This window comes from Phaseolus vulgaris, chromosome 1, assembly GCF_051622355.1.
Source record: "Phaseolus vulgaris cultivar YP4 chromosome 1, ASM5162235v1, whole genome shotgun sequence".
Classification (NCBI taxonomy): Eukaryota; Viridiplantae; Streptophyta; class Magnoliopsida; order Fabales; family Fabaceae; genus Phaseolus; species Phaseolus vulgaris.
The window spans coordinates 49,144,594-49,166,454 of NC_143498.1; the positions used below are offsets into that span (position 1 = coordinate 49,144,594).

At 31.6% G+C, this 21,861-nt stretch overlaps 4 protein-coding genes across 6 annotated transcripts; 3 read left to right on the top strand and 1 right to left on the bottom strand.

Annotated features, from left to right (window-relative positions):
• The first annotated feature begins 2,276 nt into the window (after positions 1–2,276).
• LOC137814620 (2-Cys peroxiredoxin BAS1, chloroplastic) lies at positions 2,277–5,180 on the top strand. The gene is made up of 7 exons (XM_068617445.1): positions 2,277–2,630; positions 3,229–3,303; positions 3,386–3,467; positions 3,544–3,623; positions 4,315–4,440; positions 4,641–4,754; positions 4,900–5,180. The coding sequence occupies exons 1-7, from the start codon at positions 2,442–2,444 to the stop codon at positions 5,014–5,016; spliced, it is 783 nt and encodes a 260-aa protein (XP_068473546.1). The 5' UTR covers positions 2,277–2,441; the 3' UTR covers positions 5,017–5,180.
• Positions 5,181–8,184: 3,004 nt separating this feature from the next.
• On the top strand, positions 8,185–11,075 carry LOC137814621 (2-Cys peroxiredoxin BAS1, chloroplastic). Its single transcript, XM_068617446.2, has 7 exons — positions 8,185–8,516; positions 9,127–9,201; positions 9,284–9,365; positions 9,442–9,521; positions 10,215–10,340; positions 10,538–10,651; positions 10,786–11,075. The coding sequence occupies exons 1-7, from the start codon at positions 8,328–8,330 to the stop codon at positions 10,900–10,902; spliced, it is 783 nt and encodes a 260-aa protein (XP_068473547.1). The 5' UTR covers positions 8,185–8,327; the 3' UTR covers positions 10,903–11,075.
• A 1,137-nt stretch (positions 11,076–12,212) lies between these two features.
• LOC137814622 (uncharacterized) lies at positions 12,213–15,034 on the top strand. Of its 3 annotated transcripts, none has more exons than XM_068617448.2 (4): positions 12,213–12,654; positions 12,743–12,864; positions 12,971–13,034; positions 14,814–15,034. In XM_068617448.2, exons 1-3 carry the CDS (start codon positions 12,354–12,356, stop codon positions 13,031–13,033), a joined length of 486 nt encoding a protein of 161 aa, XP_068473549.1. In that variant the 5' UTR covers positions 12,213–12,353; the 3' UTR covers position 13,034; positions 14,814–15,034. The 3 variants fall into 3 exon arrangements, with proteins under 3 accessions (XP_068473549.1, XP_090161021.1, XP_068473550.1); XM_068617449.2 differs by lacking the exon at positions 14,814–15,034 and adding an exon at positions 13,257–13,722 and having other exon boundaries at positions 12,226–12,654; XM_090304895.1 differs by lacking the exon at positions 14,814–15,034 and having other exon boundaries at positions 12,217–12,654; positions 12,971–13,197.
• Positions 15,035–16,211: 1,177 nt separating this feature from the next.
• Positions 16,212–21,001, bottom strand: LOC137814624 (cytokinin riboside 5'-monophosphate phosphoribohydrolase LOG7). Its single transcript, XM_068617451.2, has 7 exons — positions 20,776–21,001; positions 19,616–19,713; positions 18,546–18,576; positions 18,328–18,427; positions 18,096–18,166; positions 16,717–16,860; positions 16,212–16,530 (listed from the first exon to the last, which is right to left on the bottom strand). The coding sequence occupies exons 1-7, from the start codon at positions 20,881–20,883 to the stop codon at positions 16,441–16,443; spliced, it is 642 nt and encodes a 213-aa protein (XP_068473552.1). The 5' UTR covers positions 20,884–21,001; the 3' UTR covers positions 16,212–16,440.
• Between the last annotated feature and the right edge of the window lie 860 nt (positions 21,002–21,861).

The following is a 21,861-nucleotide window of genomic DNA, read 5'->3' on the forward strand; positions in this document are numbered from 1 at the left end:
GAAGTATTTAATGTTAGGGTGAAGTTATTGAGATCCAATTATAGAAGGATGAGTAAACTCTTCAAACCACATTATAGATGTTTGTTTTGCAATTGCTTAATTGGTATTTTTGTTGTTCCAATGGGTAACTTTGGTCTTTTGGTGGTGTACGTGCACATCATGGTTTCAGGCCCACAGTTGCCAAATTTGCTAATAATATGTAAGTTCAACATAAAAGCATGAATGGTTGTTTAATTGAGTGCTTGTATGGAGAAAAAGATTGAGATCAACATACATTCATCCAACACAATCTATTATATAAGAGAGCATGATTGGAAATTCTTACATAATATGTAGTTTATCATAATTAATTATTATTTTCACATTATTGATTGATTATAATAAAATATAAATAACTTTTAAATTATATTTTATATTTTATATTTTAAATTAACTTTTATTAATATTTAAGATGTAACGGTATAAAAAAATAAAAAAGCATAATGGTTGCCCCGCACCATTTTTTTTTTCTTTATTTTTGCTTTTTTTCTCTCTCTTCGTATTCTCTTCTCACTCTTCTCTCTTAATTTTCTCTTCCTTCTCTCTTAATTTTCTCTCCCAATCTTCATCTATTTTAAAATCTGATCGGACCACGTTGTAGCTGAGTAGTTAAGGAACATTTCTGCCCGATCAGATTTTCAAACAGAGTAAGTTCATTTTTGCTCTAAAGTTCCTTTGTTCTCTATTTTTCCTTAGGATTTAGTCATCAATCTTGGTGGGGTCAATTGTGAGAAGTTTAATCCTCTCAACTTATTCTACTATATACTGAATTTTTGTTCTGTTTGGATAACTTGCATTAGGCCCGTAAATCTTGAAGCTTATCCAGACTGTGAGGAATAAAATTATAAAAGTTGCTTGGAAAGTAAGCAATTGAGGTAAGGGAAACTAAATTTAATTTTTAATAGTACCCTAGGGTAGAAGATCTGCATATGGAGGGGACGTGGTCCCAATATTCAATTTCTCTTGCAAGGATGTTATTTGTTTATATATTGTGTGTTTGTGTTATATATTATTTAAACTTTATAAATATTATATTTTGATAGTTTGAAAGTTAAATATTGTTTTGATGTTGGAAAAGTTCTTGAATGGTATAAATTTTTAAAATGTTTTGATTGAATGATATGTATTATATATGAATGATGAAAATTGTATGAAATTGATGCCATACATTTGGGATAATGTATGACTTGTTATTTGATGGTACATTAAGTATGAAAAGCCTATGTTTAATGGAGATCCTCTGGCTTTATTGATGATCTAAGTCATGTAGACTAAGATATCAGGTGATGAGAAGCTGAGAGGGAGTTCATACACACCGGGTCAACACTCGATATTGGATGTTTGAACTTACCTGATCCTTTCTATTGGATTTGCTGGTAATCTTTGGATCAGGTGTTAGTCTCTGGTAGGGGCATACTTAATGAGTCTTCCGGAAGATGAAGTGGGATTGAAATGAAATCCAATGATTGTGATTGAAAATAGATCCATGTGTGGTCTATATGAATGATGAAATTGATATTGAAATTTTATATGACAACATTTAAAGAAATGTTTATAAACAATTCGTTGGATTGGTTCTTTTTGCAAAAATTAGATAAGATATGAAATTTCTTTTCATTAGCTTACCCTTGCTTTTTTGTGTTTGCTTTTTTGTGTTGTGTTTGAACTGCGATGACTGTACTGTGTACATGAGCATAGGACCATACAAGTTGGTATATGAATATGAATAGGTAAATATTTGTATTTCTATAAATCCTAATCATGAGAAACTCCAAGTTGGTATAGTATCTTTTACAACTTTTATTGTAATAGTTATATGTAAATTATGGGATGTTACATAAGAGATTAATTTAAAATTTAGAAATATTAATAACAATAATCAATTAATTTGATATCAAATTAAAAATTATATTCTAATTTTTTATTAATAATAAAAATTATTTTAAATATCGATAATTTTGTAATTTTTAAAATAATATATAAGTTAATTAATATAATAATTAATTATTTTTATTTTTAAATTTAATTATTATTTAATGATTTTTTTATTTTTATACTTTTCTTAATATAAAATTATTAAAGCACTATTATTTTTAGTTTATTTGTATTCTATTTAAAGTTTATGTAATTATAATTCTGATATTATTTTAATATTATCGTACTTCTTTAATTTTTATTTTGATATTTTATAAAATAATATTTAGATAAATATAAGTAAAGGTACAAGTATATTCATTAAGGAGAGTGGAGGGAAATGAGCGAAAAATTCCATAAAAATATGATATGCAGCAGGTAGGTGGGAGTAGCATAAAGGGAATTTGATTTCTTAGGTTATTATTAGATAGATACTGTTTTCTCCGTCGTCCATTCTATTCTATCTACACTCACTCTCTCACCCTCCCATGGCTGCCTCAGCTCCCTGTGCTTCTCTCATATCCTCAAACCCTAACATTCTCTTCTCTCCCAAATTCCCTTCTTCTTCCTTTTCTTCCCTCTCCTTCCCCAATATCCCCAATTCTCTTTTCAAACCTTTACGCACTTCTCTCAATCCTTCATCTCCCCCTCTCAGAACCTTCGTTGCCAGGGCTTCGGTAATTCTTTTCTCCTACCACTTACTCTCCTTTTCCCACTTAAATCTTACATTGCGCTGCAACAATTTGCTCCTTTTTTATGTTTCTGCTGATTTTACTGTTACCTACTTCTTTGCTTGCTTGCTTGTTGGCCTCTATTTTTTGTGCATTTTTCTCTCTTCCCATCAATGTGTGCTTTCATATCCAACTCTCTTGTTTCTAGTCCTCGCTGTTCTCGCTCACCTGCTAATTTTATGCACCTCTGTGACTGAACTGTGGAAGTGATTGTGAAAATTCTGTGTCTGTTTGCTGCATTTCTGAGCATATTACTTCATAGATGTGTTACATGTCGTCCAGTGTAGCACAGATTCATTGTAATTTGTAATTAGTCGAACAATGCTTTAAAATAATATGGTAATTCTACATTCTTCCTTCTTCAAGGTTGTAAGTTTTGTATTGGAATTTCTATTCGTGTGTGGGAGAATCTACTTCTGCAAAGCTTTACAGCTGTAACTTCCTTGATGAAGCTGAAAACTCAATTTTTTTTATAGTGTACTATTTCTCTGGCCTGACCTTTGAAGCAATTTATTTATTCTTTTTTGTTTGCTTATTTTGAAAGAGTGAACTTCCATTAGTTGGGAACACAGCACCGGATTTTGAAGCAGAGGCCGTTTTTGATCAGGAGTTCATCAAGGTATTTACGATGGAATGCTGATTGGTAAATTTTGTGATTACAAATTATGTTGAATGAAACACTGTCTTGTCTTGTCTGTCAGGTCAAACTATCTGATTATATTGGGAAAAAATATGTTATCCTCTTTTTCTATCCACTGGACTTCACATTCGTTTGTCCGACAGGTTAGTAGACTTCTGATTGCGATTGTTGTGGATCCTAAATTTTCTCCTTTTTAACTGTTACATTACTTGTGTACAGAAATCACTGCCTTCAGTGACCGGTATGCAGAGTTTGAGGCACTAAATACAGAAATTTTGGGTGTTTCAGTTGACAGTGTTGTGAGTTGTTTTGATCCCTTTTTTAATTATTTCTTCAGATTCTAGCTCTTGTATAATTTTCCCCCCATACTTTTATTCTATGGCATTGTTTGATCCATATAACTGACAATACCAATTGAGGAAAAAGGCTTTGTTTGCTGTAATACTTTTATCGATTCTTGAAAAGACATGTTTTTTGCCTGTATACAAGCTGCTGAGAACATGAAAGGTGTTCGATGACTTTGCCCTCTAACTGCTTAGGTTAAGGTTTTAATGATTCATTTGAGAGGAAGAAGCTATGACCGAGAGTTCTGAGCATAATTGGCAAAACTGTATGAATTCTGCATTTTTTTCTCTTTCAAACTTAATGCAAAGAATTAGGATGTATCGGACAGTATGGTCAGTGGAAATTACTATATAAATAATGGAAAGCCAAATATTGGACAATGAGTTCATTCCAACCTTAATAATTGAAATGTCTTTTTCTTGACCCACAGATGTAATGTTATTCTCAATATTTGTGAAGGATGTGTGACATTGTGGAGTGGGACGCAGTATTCCCACTTGTTCCCTAGAAAACAGACAGATTTTTATGTTATGATCTATTACCGTTCCTATTTCTAAATGCACAATTAACTTTTTATAGCCTTATCCGTAGGCCCTTCTTAAGTTTGCTTCTTTTTGATCAGTGGTCCTGTTGTTATCATTGTAGTTTTCACACCTTGCATGGGTTCAAACTGATAGAAAGTCGGGTGGTCTTGGCGACTTGAATTATCCATTGATTTCTGATGTCACCAAATCCATCTCAAAATCTTATGATGTTCTCATTCCCGATCAGGTATTTTTAAATTGATGGCTATTCATATTCCCCTGCTATCATCAGCCCCAATGTATTTTGTGCTTTAGTTTCAAATTCTCTGGAAAGAAATGTAGGATGCTGTCTAGATTAATTGTTGAAATGTTGTTTGTGAAACTATTGCTTTTCATTATTTTTTTTTAGCACCTTTCACAACAATTCTAAATGTTTCCGATGATTAGGGGATTGCTTTGAGAGGATTGTTCATTATTGACAAGGAAGGGGTTATTCAGCATTCTACCATTAACAACCTGGCCATTGGTAGAAGTGTTGATGAGACAAAGAGAACGCTCCAGGTAATTATACGAAAAATCAGGACAACACCAGGATTGACAATTTTTTTAGTATATGTTGAACTCTTTTTTTTTTTTCTTTTTTTTTTTCTAGTCATCTGTCATTTATATAAATTCTTGGCATCCATTTATGTGCATTGGTTTGCAGGCCTTGCAGTATGTGCAGGAGAACCCAGATGAAGTTTGCCCAGCTGGGTGGAAGCCTGGTGAGAAGTCCATGAAACCAGACCCTAAACTTAGCAAAGAGTACTTCTCTGCTATTTAGGGAGGATAATGGTTGAAGAGTAGCAATTGCTCATATGTATCAATCAATGATAATTTGTATAATGCAACGCAAGTTTATAAAGTTTTGATTGAGAGGGTCTCATGATTATATAAATGCATACTGTTCAATAATTTTCGAATGAATTATGTATCTATTTTTATCAATACGTCTGTTTTTTTTATGTATTTCATGATTATTTATGGACCATGCTTTTATATATGATGGAGGAAAAAGGGATCATGGTTTTGTAGCCTTATCGAGCAAGTAGGTATGTGTAAGAATAATCATGAAATGATCATAGGATTTGAAACACCAACAAAAATGATCATAGGATTTTAAGAATGCATCCTTGTTGATTTGTGGAAAGGAATATCTTGTATTCATGATCAGTTGTCAATTGTATCTCAATTATAAATTCCTGTTCGATGAATCTATTGTAAAATGTCTTCATAATGGCATTTTCCCATTCAAAAGTACGAGTCTTCCATTAGAAGGGTTGGCTTTATTTGGCATGAGTGTTTTATCCGAACGGTTCTTTTCATAATGGTTTTGAAATCAAGAGTCGGATTTGTTCATTTCTAAAATTGACTTCCTTGTACTTTTCTTTATTAATTATTTTTTAAGTAGAACACATCTTACTTCTATAACATAATTGTAATAAAATATTACTTATCATATTCCGCATACAAATATATGTCTTATCATTATTTTAAGGTTTAAAATTTTATAAATTAGATTATTTTTAATTGAGTTTCTATTAAAAAAATTGTTTTATTGAGTGTTCAAAATATTTGTTTATTTTTGTTTAGATGTTTTATCATTTGATTTGTCATTAGGGGATTATATGATTGTTACTTATATGTCTCCAACTCATTGATCCACTTCCTCATTATCTCTTCAATCTCTTATAACTTGTTTATTTAATGGGCGAGTTGAAAGAGATCGAAGAGAAAAATATCTTGTTGAAAGGAAGATAAAAATAACAATTACCTTATCTTGTTGACCACCAAATCAATTAGCACGATACTTAGATAAAAATAAAAAGTATTTTGAATATTTAGTGAAATATATTTTTTGTAGAATTATTAACATATTGACTAGAGAAATTACCATATGTTTTAAGAAAATTACTCAAATGTCTAAGAAAATTATTATAAAAATGTCATCCGCATATAAAATATGAGAGAAAGTGAAAAAACCTTGCAGATTAGTCATATGTAGAATCTTCTTATCATTCACAAGCTTTGAGAGACCTCTATTAAGAACTTCCTCCACAAGACAAAAAAGTAGAGGAGACAAGATCACCTTGTCTAACACCTCTACAACAAGGAAAAAAAACCCACTAAATTGTCATTTATTTTGATAGAAAGTATAGCTGAACGGAGAATAGTACTAATCTAACCGACAAACTAGGAGTGAAAACCAAAGCGTGACAAAACTAATAGTAAAAACTTCCCACTTAGAGTGTCAAAGGCTTTGTGAATATCAATTTTGTAAGTCACATTGCCTCCATGAACTTTTTTAGAAAGCAAGTTAATAGTTTCAGAAACAATACCAATACAATCTTGAATTTGTCTGCCTTGCACAAACTCATACTGATTAGGAGAAATAATTCTAGCAAACACAAGAGCAAGCCGATATGCCAAAATCTTAGAAATAATCTTAAATTTAAAATCAACAACAATTGACTTGTAAGAAATATATATATATATATATATATATATATATATATATTTTGGAAACTTATAGTTACAGGATTATTATAATAAATATATATTTTGTATATAAAATTATAAATATAATTTTCATAATTTTTTATTCACTTTTAATTTCTTTCTCTTAATCTAAATAACTTTATTTTAGTTAATATTTCCTCTCAAATCCATCAATTTCCTCAATCTAAAATTCATCTTCAAATTCAAAAAAATTCTTGCATTTCAGAATTTGATTTTCTATCAACCAAATTCTGAACTTGCACAAGTCTAATTTGAGAGATAAATTGTGTGACTGTACTTAGAGATTTTTTATTTAGTTTATTTTGATAAAAAAAATGAAACGATTAAATGTTTCACAGACTAAGAATCGAAGGACACCTAACCATTAAATTAGAAAGATAAGTAAAATAAACATATGAAAACTCCATAAAAGAATGTTTTATTAATTAAACATTAAAAAAAGTAAAGACAACCAGAACGTGTGGATAGGAAAAATTCAGAATAATCAAAGTAAACTAAAACATTATCTGTTTGAAGTAAGATTTACTAATGAAATAAATTTGCTTCATAAGAGTTTAATTATTTAAATTGAAATTCAATTTTAGTTTTAGTTATGTGATAACACCACATAATATTGAACATAGTTCTTTAGTATCTTTAAATATACTTTATTTAACAAAATAAGAGAAAATAATAATATTTAATTATATGTTGTTTATTCTAAATACTTTATGTACCCCTGTAGGTTGAATTAATATCTTGATATGCTAATATAATTACAATAAAATTGATTATTACATACTTAAGATATTATTCACAAGTTATGGTAACTAATAACTTACACAATTAAATAATGTGTATTGGAGAGATTATAAATACGATATATCTAATATATTTATGATTTCAAGTTTCTTAAAACACCCACCTTTCAAATAAACTTTAATAAATACATTAATACTAACAAAAAAAAAAATCATCGAAAAAAAACATAAAATAATATTAAGATGTTGATTTTGGGAGATCACTCTAAACCTTACAGCAATTCTTTAAGATTTAAATAAAGATAACATTTTTTTTCAGAGAATATTACCGATAAAGTTACATTCTCCCATATAAGTGATATGAATTCTTTGTAATGCTTGGGATTCTTTCATTAAACTTAAACAATTACAGCAATAATTTTTAAACCATTTTTTTATAAAGTAATATATGCAAAAAGAATACGTGCAAAAAAACTGTGAAGTTGATTATTTTGAATATTTTTAACATTTTAAATTGTATAACACAAATTATTATTTATGATTAGTCAATGATATATTGGCTATTTTTTTATTGAATACGTGAAAACCTAATTTTAATAACTTCTGAAGTCAATTTTTTTATTTCATTATTATATGAATTTACTTAAATATATTTCGAATACATCATCACAGCATCAGATGTTGAAACGCCCGTGTAAGTTAAATTGGTAGAAATATGATGTGCATAAAAATTAAAATGAATTTGATTTCTTAGGTTATTTATTAGATAAATACTGCTTTCTCCGTCGTCCATTCTATTCTATCTACACTCACTCTCTCACTCTCCCACTCTCCCATGGCTTCCTCAGCTCCCTGTGCTTCTCTCATATCCTCAAACCCTAACATTCTCTTCTCTCCCAAATTCCCTTCTTCTTCCTTTTCTTCCCTCTCCTTCCCCAATTCCCCCAATTCTCTTTTCAAACCTTTACGCACTTCTCTCAATCCTTCATCTCCCCCTCTCAGAACCTTCGTTGCCAGGGCTTCGGTAATTCTTTTCTCCTACCACTTACTCTCCTTTTCCCACTTAAATCTTACATTGCGCTGCAACAATTTGCTCCTTTTTTATGTTTCTGCTGATTTTACTGTTACCTGCTTCTTTGCTTGCTTGCTTGTTGGCCTCTATTTTTTGTGCATTTTTCTCTCTTCCCATCAATGTGTGCTTTCATATCCAACTCTCTTGTTTCTAGTCCTCGCTGCTCTCGCTCACCTGCTAATTTTATGCACTTCTGTGACTGAACTGTGGAAATGAACTACGGCGGTGATTGTGAAAATTCTGTTTCTGTTTGCTGCATTTCTGAGCATATTACTTCATAGATGTGTTGCATGTCATCCAGTGTAGCACAGATTCATTGTAATTTGTAATTAGTCGAACAATGCTTTAAAATAATATGGTAATTCTACATTCTTCCTTCTTCAAGGTTGTGAGTTTTGTATTGGAATTTCTGTTCGTGTGTGGGAGAATCTTTTTCTGCAAACCTTTACAGCTGTAACTTCCTTGATGAAGCTGAAAACTCAATTTTTTTAGAGTGTAGTATTTCTCTGGCCTGACCTTTGAAGCAATTTATTTATTCTTTTTTGTTTGCTTATTTTGAAAGAGTGAACTTCCATTAGTTGGGAACACAGCACCGGATTTTGAAGCAGAGGCCGTTTTTGATCAGGAGTTCATCAAGGTATTTACGATGGAATGCTGATTGGTAAATTTTGTGATTACAAATTATGTTGAATGAAACGCTGTCTTGTCTTGTCTGTCAGGTCAAACTATCTGATTATATTGGGAAAAAATATGTTATCCTCTTTTTCTATCCACTGGACTTCACATTCGTTTGTCCGACAGGTTAGTAGACTTCCGATTGCGATTGTTGTGGATCCTAAATTTTCTCCTTTTTAACTGTTACATTACTTGTGTACAGAAATCACTGCCTTCAGTGACCGGTATGCAGAGTTTGAGGCACTAAATACAGAAATTTTGGGTGTGTCAGTTGACAGTGTTGTGAGTTGTTTTGATCCCTTTTTTAATTATTTCTTCACATTCTAGCTCTTGTATAATTTTTTCCCCATACTTTTATTCTATGGCATTGTTTGATCCATATAACTGACAATACCAATTGAGGAAAAAGGCTTTGTTTGCTGTAATACTTGTATCGATTCTTGAAAAGACATGTTTTTTGCCTGTATACAAGCTGCTGAGAACATGAAAGGTGTTCGATGACTTTGCCCTCTAACTGCTTAGGTTAAGGTTTTAATGATTCATTTGAGAGGAAGAAGCTATGACTGAGAGTTCTGAGCATAATTGGCAAAACTGTATGAATTCTGCATTTTTTTCTCTTTCAAACTTAATGCAAAGAATTAGGATGTATCGGACAGTATGGTCAGTGGAAATTACTATATATAAATTATGGAAAGCCAAATATTGGACAATGAGTTCATTCCAACCTTAATAATTGAAATGTCTTTTTCTTGACCCACAGATGTAATGTTATTCTCAATATTTGTGAAGGATGTGTGACATTGTGGAGTGGGACGCAGTATTCCCACTTGTTCCCAAGAAAACAGACAGATTTTTATGTTATGATCTATTACCGTTCCTATTTCTAAATGCACAATTAACTTTTTATAGCCTTATCCGTAGGCCCTTCTTAAGTTTGCTTCTTCTTGATCAGTGGTGCTGTTGTTATCATTGTAGTTTTCACACCTTGCATGGGTTCAAACTGATAGAAAGTCGGGTGGTCTTGGCGACTTGAATTATCCTTTGATTTCTGATGTCACCAAATCCATCTCAAAATCTTATGATGTTCTCATTCCCGATCAGGTATTTTTATAATGATATATTCATATTCCCCTGCTATCATCAGCCCCAATGTATTTTGTGCTTTAGTTTCAAATTCTCTGGAAAGAAATGTAGGATGCTGTCTAGGTTCATTGTTTAAATATTGTTTGTGAAACTATTGATTTTCATTAACTTTTTTAGCACCTTTCACAACAATTCTAAATGTTTCCAATGATTAGGGGATTGCATTGAGAGGATTGTTCATTATTGACAAGGAAGGGGTTATTCAGCATTCTACCATTAACAACCTGGCCATTGGTAGAAGTGTTGATGAGACAAAGAGAACGCTCCAGGTAATTATACGAAAAATCAGGACAACACCAGGATTGACAATTTTTTAGTATATGTTTAACTTTTTGTTTGTTTCTTCCAGTAATCTGTCATTTATATAAATTCTTTGCATCCATTTATGTGCATTGGTTTGCAGGCCTTGCAGTATGTGCAGGAGAACCCAGATGAAGTTTGCCCAGCTGGGTGGAAGCCTGGTGAGAAGTCCATGAAACCAGACCCTAAACTTAGCAAAGAGTACTTCTCTGCTATTTAGGGAGGATAATTGTTGAGAGAAGCAATTGCTCACGTGTATCAATTAATGGTGTAAAAGGAATTTGTGTTTTGCAACGCAAGTTTATATAGTTTTGATTGGCAGGATCTGCTTCAGGATTATATAAATGATTGCGTTGCTAAATTATTTTATGAATTATGTATCAATTTTTATCATTACAGCTGTTTATGATGCATTTCATGATTATTTATGGACAATGCTTTTATCTGTGATGGAGCTAAAAGCGGTCAGGGTTATGTAGCCTTATCAAGCAAGTAAGAATTAACTGGATTTATATTAAGATTTGTAAGGCCAAAAAAAATTATCATTAATTACGAATTTCTTTAACACTTACAGGCCTGTTGATTTTTGGATATAAATATACTGAATTCATCACGAAATGTCTATTCTTTCTCTCGTACAGGTGAGTCCTTCCGTGTTAAGAATACATGGTGAAGTAGGGTGTTAAAAATAGAGAGAATTCTGATCTTATATAATAATAAAAACTCTATTTATTCAGCCATAAGCTATTAGTGAAGCTTTAGGTTACTTGGCCCTTGTATCGGAATTTATTATACTTACTACAACGGCAGATAAAAGAGATAAAAAAATGCAATGGAAGAGTTAATGTACTTACCAATTAAGTTTTTATCCTATAAACGCGTCAATATATTATATCGTATGGGTTTTTCATAGACATGATCAGGTAATCCATTTTAACAGTTTAATAAAATCAAATTCATTTACGAAGAGAATTCAATTCAAAACAATTATAATTCTTTGAGTAATGAAACTGATCTTAGATATAGAGAGTTGTACAAGGTGACTTTGGTTGTAATGTTTGTATGCCTTTACCAAATCAACATTGGGTTTTACTGACTGCAAGGGTGAAATTTAGCACCACAGGTCTATTTAAGCCGTAGCTAATTTCCGGATGAAAAAGTAAATAATACTTTTACATTGTCAATTTATTAAATAAACAATGCACATTTCCATTGACGTTTTATCTACTAGATATTAACAATACCATTATAAATGTTTATTCAGACTACTATTCATGCTTCAGTTGTGAAGACCAAGCCATTGGCCATTGACAGAGGGTGCCACGGTCTGCAGTCAGCCCATTGGTTGGACTTGTGAGATCTTTTGAGGAACATAAATGTTTTTTTGTCAAAAAATATGAAAAATGGTTTTAGAATACAGTACTTTAAAATACTTTTGTAATTTTGAAGAATAAAATAAATTTTAAAAATATTTGTCATTGAAAATTTTGTAAATATATTTCTTAATTAAGGAATGTTTTTTCTTAAGAAAAGAAAGTGTGGAGGCCATGTCAAAAAATGTGTTTTAGGGTCTATCCATCCATATCCGATGATATACGCCCACTTCACTGTGTTGCATTATCCGATTAGAGTTAGAAATTGAGGGAAAGAAGAAACGCAGAGTGAAGGAGTATGTCCGTAATCCAGAAGGGCCTGTGTTGTGTGTTTCACATCCGTAACCACAATGTAAGCACTCTCAACCTCTCATCAGTGGTGGTATGCACCACCACCAATTACCATGCCCCAAAGCCACCTTCCACAACAAACCTTCAATCAATGACACGTGGCAAAGCACGGAGGATGTTGAAACCTCTATCAGCGGCTCTTCCCGTTCCACCGCCGATTGACCTCACAGAAAACAACGTCAAACAGGTTTTGGAGGACGCTCGACAGGAGCTGGGTCAAATCTTTGACACCTCTGTTGGTATGACAGGTAAGGTAAGCGTTATGTTGATTGGTAGTTGGTAGTTTCTGGTGTGATGATAACTGTAATGGAGTAACCCTGCATAGTCTAATTTCAGGAGTGGTTGAACTAGCTGACCTGGATGGACCTTTTGTGAAGCTTAGCCTTAGGGGTCGCTTTTGGCACGAGCGCTCCATGGTCCTTGCCAGAATCGCCAATTATCTCAAACAGAGGATTCCTGTGAGTCTCTTATGTTTCTTTTCTAAAACGCGAAAACAACACTCAGGTAAATAGTGCAAAGCTAAACAGTTACATAACTTGTGCCCTTTTAATGCCTTGGTTTCAGGAGATTTTGGAGGTTGATATAGAAGACGAGAAACAATTGGATGATAGTCCCGAGAATTTTTAAGGTACTGTACACGGCTCTCGACAAAGAAAATTTGTTTGGTGCGGATGAGAAATCTCATTGGAAAAATGTTGTTATTGGAATATCTGTATAATTGTGCTATCTTTGTTACATGTTATTGTTACATACTCATCAAAGCTTCTTGCATAATAATCCTCATTATAATCTCCCTTTCTCTCCTTTCCTTTTTGTTTCAAAATCAAATTGTGCACATTCTGTATGGCAGATTATCTGCACAAAAATATACAACCAACATATGGTCTTTGGGATACTGCCTTGTTGGTATCATTGGTCAGATTCACCAAACGACATTATCTCTTACCTTATTGAAGTCATTGAGTCAGCAGTCACCAATCAACAAAAACATTTAGGGCAAATTTCGGTAGAATTGTCCATATTCGTCATTGGCTAAATGCTGTAGTTTCCATTTTGTTTCATCGAGGTATCAGTTACGAACAATAAGGTGGTTTGTAGATGAATTGAATAATAACATCAAAGAGAATTGATTTCTGACTAAACTCAATGATGCCATGTGACTTATTGATCTATATAGGCAAGATTATTGTTTTTGTTGTTGGTTGCTAAATTGAGGGAGAGGACAGAGAAGATCTGGTCTTATTTTCTTAATGATCAATAACTTGTGGCACTGAAATGTTGAATTACAAAACTGCAATGCATATTGATTTGTTTGATCTTATTGTTTTACACTGCATTAGCTCTCATTACATCTGTGGCTAAATTTTTTTGTACTATGTTGTATTCACTCCTTCATTTACAAGGCTTTTGTTTTGGTGGGCTATGATTGTTCGATTAACTTAGTTTTGGTTTCTAAGGATATGCCAATGCCTTTTTAGTTACTATGTTTCTGATGGACAATGCAATAGAGAATTGAATAAACTATAATGATCTCTAGCAGCCAAACCTGGTCTTGACCTGCCACCAGTTATGAATACTCTAGTTTTTAGTTGAATGAGGACTATTCTTTTTTTTTTTGGTTTTAATTCTTGTTGTCGTCTGAGTGGAGCTTGGTGAATCCATATAGGTAGTTCTTATAGTTTGTTTTTTTTGTCGTGCGTATATCGTGGTTGGTGACCAGAATTTTCCCAGAAACTTAGATTAGATGATCTGATCTGAATGACTTAATTGAATACAACTAGTGGGTACTAATTTTGTACCAATCATTAACCTCACATTAATTCTGCTATTTGAAATAATTTTTACGCCACTTCTTTACGAACTATTGCTTATGGACTATTGAACTGTGCAAACATTGTTCAGAGAAAAAGGGAAAAAACTTCTCACTCATCTAACCGTTATTACTAAAGAGGCGAATATATACAGTGAAAAGTTTAGTAGCTTAAACTTAAACTAATTTCATTGTCCAGCTAATACATGGTTGGATAGCTAGCTAACTAATTATCAGTATTAGTTGCAATACCCCTCAAGATCGGAAGTACGGACCAAGGATGGTTTGAAAAGTAAGGTCTGAAAATGAGCAGCAGTTAATGACTTAGATAACAAATCAATGATCTGAAGGGCAGATTTGACATGAACTAATTGGACTAATTATGAATGTCGGTGTGGATGTGTTTGAAGTCAAATGAATAGTTCTTTGGCAGGTGCTCGCTCGATGTATTACAGTAAATGATGTATTATTGCTTGTATATGCTAACTCCTGGTTTGGTGAAGCCATGTTTTGGCTTAATTTGTGTACGTTGTCAGAATATCTGGTCAAGAAACAGTGAAGTAAGCTCATTATGTGACCATTTCGCCTTCTATACAGAAAATATTCAAGCAATATCTTGTCCTCTGTGGCTAACAAGTTCAAACGAAGATCCATAGGTGTAGGTATTGAAACCAACACCGACGAAACATACTCTCTTTGAGATAGATTACTCCCTTTTGAGGACCTTGTCATTTCTAAGGCCAAGAAATATTTGACAGCATCAAGGACTTCGAGATTGAATAATTTCTTTCGTAAATAAAATAATGTTTTATTATTAAGTTGCTCGGAGAAGTAAATGAGACATGTTTTATCTCAGTAAAAAGAGTTGTTTCGAAGAATTAAAAAAACTCTTAAACCTATCCCTTTAGAGATGTTTTAACATAACTTTACATTTATAGAATGAAAAAAGTAACACCTATTATACAAGAATAAAATAATTGAATATAACAATTAATGTTATATCTTTCAACACCTCCATATCTTATTGTGACACTCCGTGTTTCTTAAATCATAAAAAATAATATTTTTTTATTGATGTTTTTCATTTGGGATGGTGATCTGAACTTTTTTTGAATTTTATAATTTATAACAATTTTTTAATATATATATATATATATATATATGAATTATGAAATTCATAAGATATTTTTGGATCTAAAAATTCTTTTTGAATTTTGTATTTTTTAAAGAAAAAAATATTTTAGATTCAAAAATACTTTCTGAATTATATAAATTGAAATGTGTAAATAGAAAAAAAAATATTTTCAAATTATAGAATTGAGAATGAGTTTTTTAAATACAAAATATTCATTTCACCTTTAATTAAGTATTACCTTCAATCGTCACATTAGACATTAACATGACCTTCTCAATCCTTCTATTCATTAACATTTATTTATTAGTATCAATATAATATACCCTCTCAGTTCTCATTTAATTGAATGAGATACTTTAATCAGAACATAATTTTGCTTTTTAACATGATTGTCATTATTTTCTTTGAAAGTAGTCATTCGAGCATTTTTTATAAAAAAAAAAAAAAAAACTCGGCCACTTGCACAAAATTTTATCATATTACCAACACCAGGTAGCCAATTTGAAAGAGACTTAGACATCTAGTACAATGCAAAACTACTTTTATATAAAATGAAAAATCACTTCCAATTATTTCTATACTATTGTGTAAGCATGTACCCAAGAATAAAGGAAGATTGCCTGTAGACAGCTGTGCATATACATCGTGATTATGGATGAACACCTATTAATCAGCTTATTAAATCCAGCAATATGAATTCAGGAACAACATAATTGATATATATATCCATTTGTCCCTTGAGGGAGTTAGATGGTTACATATTTGATTACGAGTACATATTCTCTAGTGTTTTTCAACTGGCAATTTTGATCAAGTTGTTATTAAAGAATTTATCTAAAAGTAATGGTTGGTTCAAAGAGTGAAGCTGAAAAGGTTGCCGTGATTGCCAAGGCAATGGAAACATAAATTTCAATTAGGATTTTCCACATTTTGAACAACCCTTCCCGTGTGCTAAAAAAGGTTGGTAAAAAAAAATGGTGTATTGGTTCTAAGGTTCCTATGCCCATATAATGAGTCATTCATTGAATCCTACTTCTATGTACCCAAAATGCTATAAATGTAAAACCCCAAAAAACCATGGATCATTAATCACATGGCCACTTCTGATTCAGTAACGAAATTCAGTCTTTCTTCCCACACCAACTTGGACGCAAACTCATCTTGCTCACAGACATGTTCCTGCTTCCATAAAATATATGTCGATATAATTAAAAGTACAAGCAAGAAAAGACATGGAATATGAAGAACAAGTTGATTTAGCAAGTTGTATATTAAGTAGTAGTACTAGTTATTGATGAAGGGTTCCTTGAAGAACATAACATGGGTCATTTTGTATTTTTAAAGTGGGAGGCAGTATTTAGTCACCTCTAGTTCTAGCATGAGTTGTTTGGCTGTGGGTGCTGACACGATAATGCGTCGTGCCTTAGGGGATATAAAGCCTTCATCAACGGCCTTGTCAATGAAAGACAACAAGGAATTGTAAAATCCATCCACATTCAAGAGCCCCACCTGCATCTCACAAAATTCACAAATCAACACTTTCTATCTATGTTACCAACAATTCTCATTGACCAATTTGTTTCAATCTTTATCAGTTTTATATTAGTTTTTTTTTTCAAATGGAGAACTTTCATAATTATGTAACGTGACAATGATTAACTAAGAAAGATCAGAGACTATTCTCTCATGTGAATTCCAATTAAATAGCCCAAGTTTATCGGATTCTGTATGTATTGAAGCTTCCTGGTAGTTAATCACATTTATATTTATATCATACATATAAACTACTAGTGTATATATTCTAAGTAGCATCCAATATAATGGAATCGAATTGGAAGTTGTTGAGAAGCATTCTACTTAACTGAGTCATATATCCAGTCAACTAATAATCAACTTGGCTATTTAACCAAAAAAATAGTAGTATATCGTAACATGACAATAGATAATAAACCCTACACAAGAGTTGATTAAGGGAAAAACAGTAATATATAAGTTAAAATTTAAAATAATTAGTAGGTAAAATCTTTATAGTTAATATTAGATAAAAATCAATTTATAATTTTTATTCATAATAAAAAACTACTTTAAATATTAGTATTTTTAATTTATAAAAGAATATTTAATTTAATCATAATTAATTATTTTTTATTTTTAAGATTAGTTGATATTTAATGAGAAAAGTGATGAGACAATTTTTGTTGAAATGTATCCTCTTACAATGTTTTGTATTAAGAATTTTCTTAAATTGTTGAATTATAGGAGTAATGTCATATAGTCTAAAATATATCTTTGTATAAGAGTTAAAATATTTTTTTTTTAATGTTTCAACTTATTTTATTATATTCTTTATCGATAAAAATAATAGATAAAAAGTTAATCCACATTCACAATATATCATTTGTTCCATTTCAAAAGCTATATATGGATTCTACTGTATCAAATTTTATTTTCCTATGTTTTCGCCCTCTCTCGCGCAGAGGTTTCTATAAGATAAATGAAATATATAGAATTTGAGGAGTTTGAATTTATCTTCAAATATTTATAACTAAAAAAGCATTTATTTCTTAAACAATATTCTTATTTTTCAGCATCTCACTTGAAGACTGAATAATTTATAATTAGTTTTAACTCGTGCAATAAAAAAATACATTTTAATGAACAACATATTACTTTATAATAATATTTTTCTTAAGAGAATTGGAATAAATGTTAAGAAGGCATTAAAATTGAGGAGCAGAGCTTACGGGTTTGCTGTGGATCCCAAGCTGAGCCCATGTAATGACTTCGAGCAATTCTTCAAGGGTTCCATATCCTCCTGTTAATCCATCCATTGCTTCAAAAATTAGAAGCAGTTCTATTCTATATATGTATACATGAATGTTTCTGAAAGAACAAGAAACATCCCCTTTCATGCAATAATTAATGAAGATTGAGGATGTTGTGTTTTTGATAGTTAAGAAAAAATGTAGTTGTTACCTGGGAGGGCAATAAAGGCATCGGCTTGACGGGCCATCTCAGCTTTCCTTTGGTGCATATTAGATACGGCTCTCACTTCCCCAATAGGTTCACCTGTTATCTGCATTTTCATTTGCAAAACTATCACCATTCATCCACCACCTTTAATTAATAATGCTACCACCATATACTAATTTACTATAAATTAAATAGTTATTCACAAAGGGATTTATATGTACCTCTCTTGGCATAAGACTTGTTGGGATAACCCTGCACCAAACAAGCCCATGGTCAGAACAATCAAAGCCAAGATTTTCCCGTTTCAGATGTCCAACAAATTGAAAAGGTGAAACATTTTCATTTTTTTGGTGAATGATACCGATGTATGAATTTAATATATCTAATATTATTTTTTAAAAAGTAACAAATCTATTATATATATACACAGGTATTAATTTGTGGTTAGAATAATGTAACTAAAAGACCTTAATTTATAATATTAATATAGGTATTATTTATAAGAAAAAAAATGGGAACTTAACCATATTGACTATAAAGATATAGTATAAAGTGAGGATGTTAAACTAATTGAGTGGTGGAAGAAGGAATCGATGTTTTCTTGGAAGTGCAAGAAAGAAGAAAATAAATAAAATACTGAAAGAAGGAAACATGACGTTGCCTAACTTATATAAAATGAGTTATTTTTATTGAGAAAAAAATTGATGTTGGCTCCAATTGTTGCGCAAAAACGTTCTAACGTCCCTTTCTGGAAGAGCCAACAAAAGGGATTCAACTTTATCCAATACACAAAGCTGCCCAAGAAGCTTCTAACTACCGGTAAAGGTCACATTTTTCAATTTTCTCTTTATCCATTTTTTAAATCCCAACAACGGTGCAGAATGCCCCACATACTATTAGTCCCAGTGATTTTTTTATTATTATTCTTTATCCAAGATGCTCCCTTTGAACCTACATTCGGAACCTTAATTTGATTAAGAAAATAATGTCCCACATTGCCAGCATTTGATCCCGTGATGTTCTACCATTTCTCAAAGAACATGGGAAAGAGGAATGAGTCAGTGAGTACATGTTTTGTCTTACTTAATTCACTAATTCCAAAGTCACATTCAAGGTAACTCTCCTTACACACAACCTTTACCTTGAAGAGAATGGAAACACAAATGTAGCCTTGGAAGTAGGAAACGTGGAAGAAAAAAAACAGTATGGCTCATAAAAAATGATTAAGCTGGCCTATCATATATGGATACACATGTGCAACACAAAATGGGAGAGAGTGAGAATTACAAACCCTAGAACATGGCGCCCACCATCATGAACTGCCTGAGAAACGAGACCCATAAGCCCCACGCTGCCACCTCCATACACCAAATCAATCCTTCTTTCCACCTTCAAAACACATCGAAAACCAAACCACGTAGACGCGTGTCACAACACTCATCATGAAAACACAATTAAACAAACGAAACCAAATAAGTTTGGACATGGTCAAAATAATAAAATTTTATTATAACCGTTTAGTGGAGGGAGCAACCAAAAGGGCACCGTACGAAGATGCCATTTTTTTACTATTATATATTTTAACTGAAACAACGAATAGAGTAGTGAGAGTTTTTACCATATATTAGGCTGACAACTACCGGGCATATGGAAAAAAACATGGATGTTTGATTTGGTCATGGAAGCTTGTGGGAAATGGTAAAGGATATATAATAACACACTTCAGAGAGTAATAATACCTAGGAAGCACGTTTGTTCCCTAGAAAAGAAAAAAGAAAAAAAGAAAAAAAAAGGAAATATGTTTTTATTTATTTATTTGTTTTCATTTAAAGATTGAAGGTTTTTGAGTGTTGAAAAAAAAGTATTGTAGGGGGAAACAAAGATCATGCAAGAAGGCAGAGCTTAACTGACAGCATATTACAGCTAGCATCCTCGCAATCTCTCTGTGTGCATATGTGCGCGTTTCTCTCTCTCTCTCTCTCATGCCAAACTAAAACCCTAAACCACATTTCCTCCAAAATCATAAGCACGAGTTGCCACTCCAGAGCTTGTTTATTATTTTTTTACATAAAAACAAAAGAAAATAAGAGGAAGAGAGATGCGTGACGAAAGGAAAAATGTGGAGCTCCAGAGTGAGAAATCAAAATGAATCATTAAAATTAGTACAAAACTTATAGAAGAAAAGGTTAGTAAATGGAACAAAAGAGAGGTTCATGTAGCAATGCGGCTGAAGGGACAAAAAGAGGCAAGAGATAAAGAAAAAAAAAAGGAAAAGTTCATTGAATCCAACTAATCTATATGATATCAAAACCAAAAATCCCGGGGGATTCAGATTCAATCATCAACCAATTCCAGATTTCAATTCGCCTTTTTTAGAGCAAGTTTTGAACAGAAAGGATTCGAATATTGTAACGGAAGAAATAGGTGGAAGAAAAGAAAAAGGGACGTTACCAGCTCCCTGCCAAGTTGAACAGCAGCTTCTTGATAGGTAGGTTTTTTGCCTGAACTGCTGCCACAGAAGACGCAAATCCTCTTGAACCTGGATTTGGTGTCTTCCATTTTGTGGTGGATGGATGTAATATTGTGTGTGTGAGTGGGCTCTATATATGGGGTAGAAGGTAGAGATAGGGAAGAAAGAAAAGAGGGTTGAGAATGAGAAGAAGGTGACTATTTCTTTAATCTATTTTCATCCATGTGGACATACTATCATATACCCTCCTCCCTCTCAAACTCACATCCCAACTATTCTCCCTCCAATCATTAATTTATACAATAATAAATATCTTATATTAACTCCCATATATTACATGCATGCCTTTTTCTAATTTATATACTTCAACTTATAACAACATATTTATTTATATTAAAATTACCACATGTCATGTATAAAAAATTAAGCACACTAAACAGCTCCTTTCATATTTTCTTGTTTCTTTAATTAAAAAAATAATATAAGTTATTATAGGTTAGAGAATAAAGATTATAACATTTCATAATTTATAAGTTAAATTTAAATTTTATCTCTTCTCTTCTTAATATTATATTATACTTTTGATTTTATACTCACACTAAATTTGATTCTTAAATATTTTACACTTATTATACACATAAATAATAATAGGTTTCATATTCAAAGTTAATATTTTAGTATGAATACACATATTTTTCCTTAAAACAAATTATTTGAGATAGTGGTAAACATTATAGTAAAGATTCAAATTTTAGTTTATCGTTTTCGATTGAGTTAACCTCTTTTATCTTTTAATCTAACATTTGCTTGCAAGGAGCTTACATCTTAAGAAGTTGTTTGAATCGATGTTGGTTTTGAGTTTTAAACTTTTTTAAAATTAAAATAAGTTTGAAGTTTTATAAATTTTTGCTTCAATGCCTTGTGAGTGGTGAAGTAATAATAATAACAATAAAAAAATACCCATGACAAAACATAAGTTCAAAATAATACTCAAATTAGAAGTGATGTTTATTTGTTTTTATAAAACTTTTAATCTATATATATCTCATTCATTAATTTTTGCATGC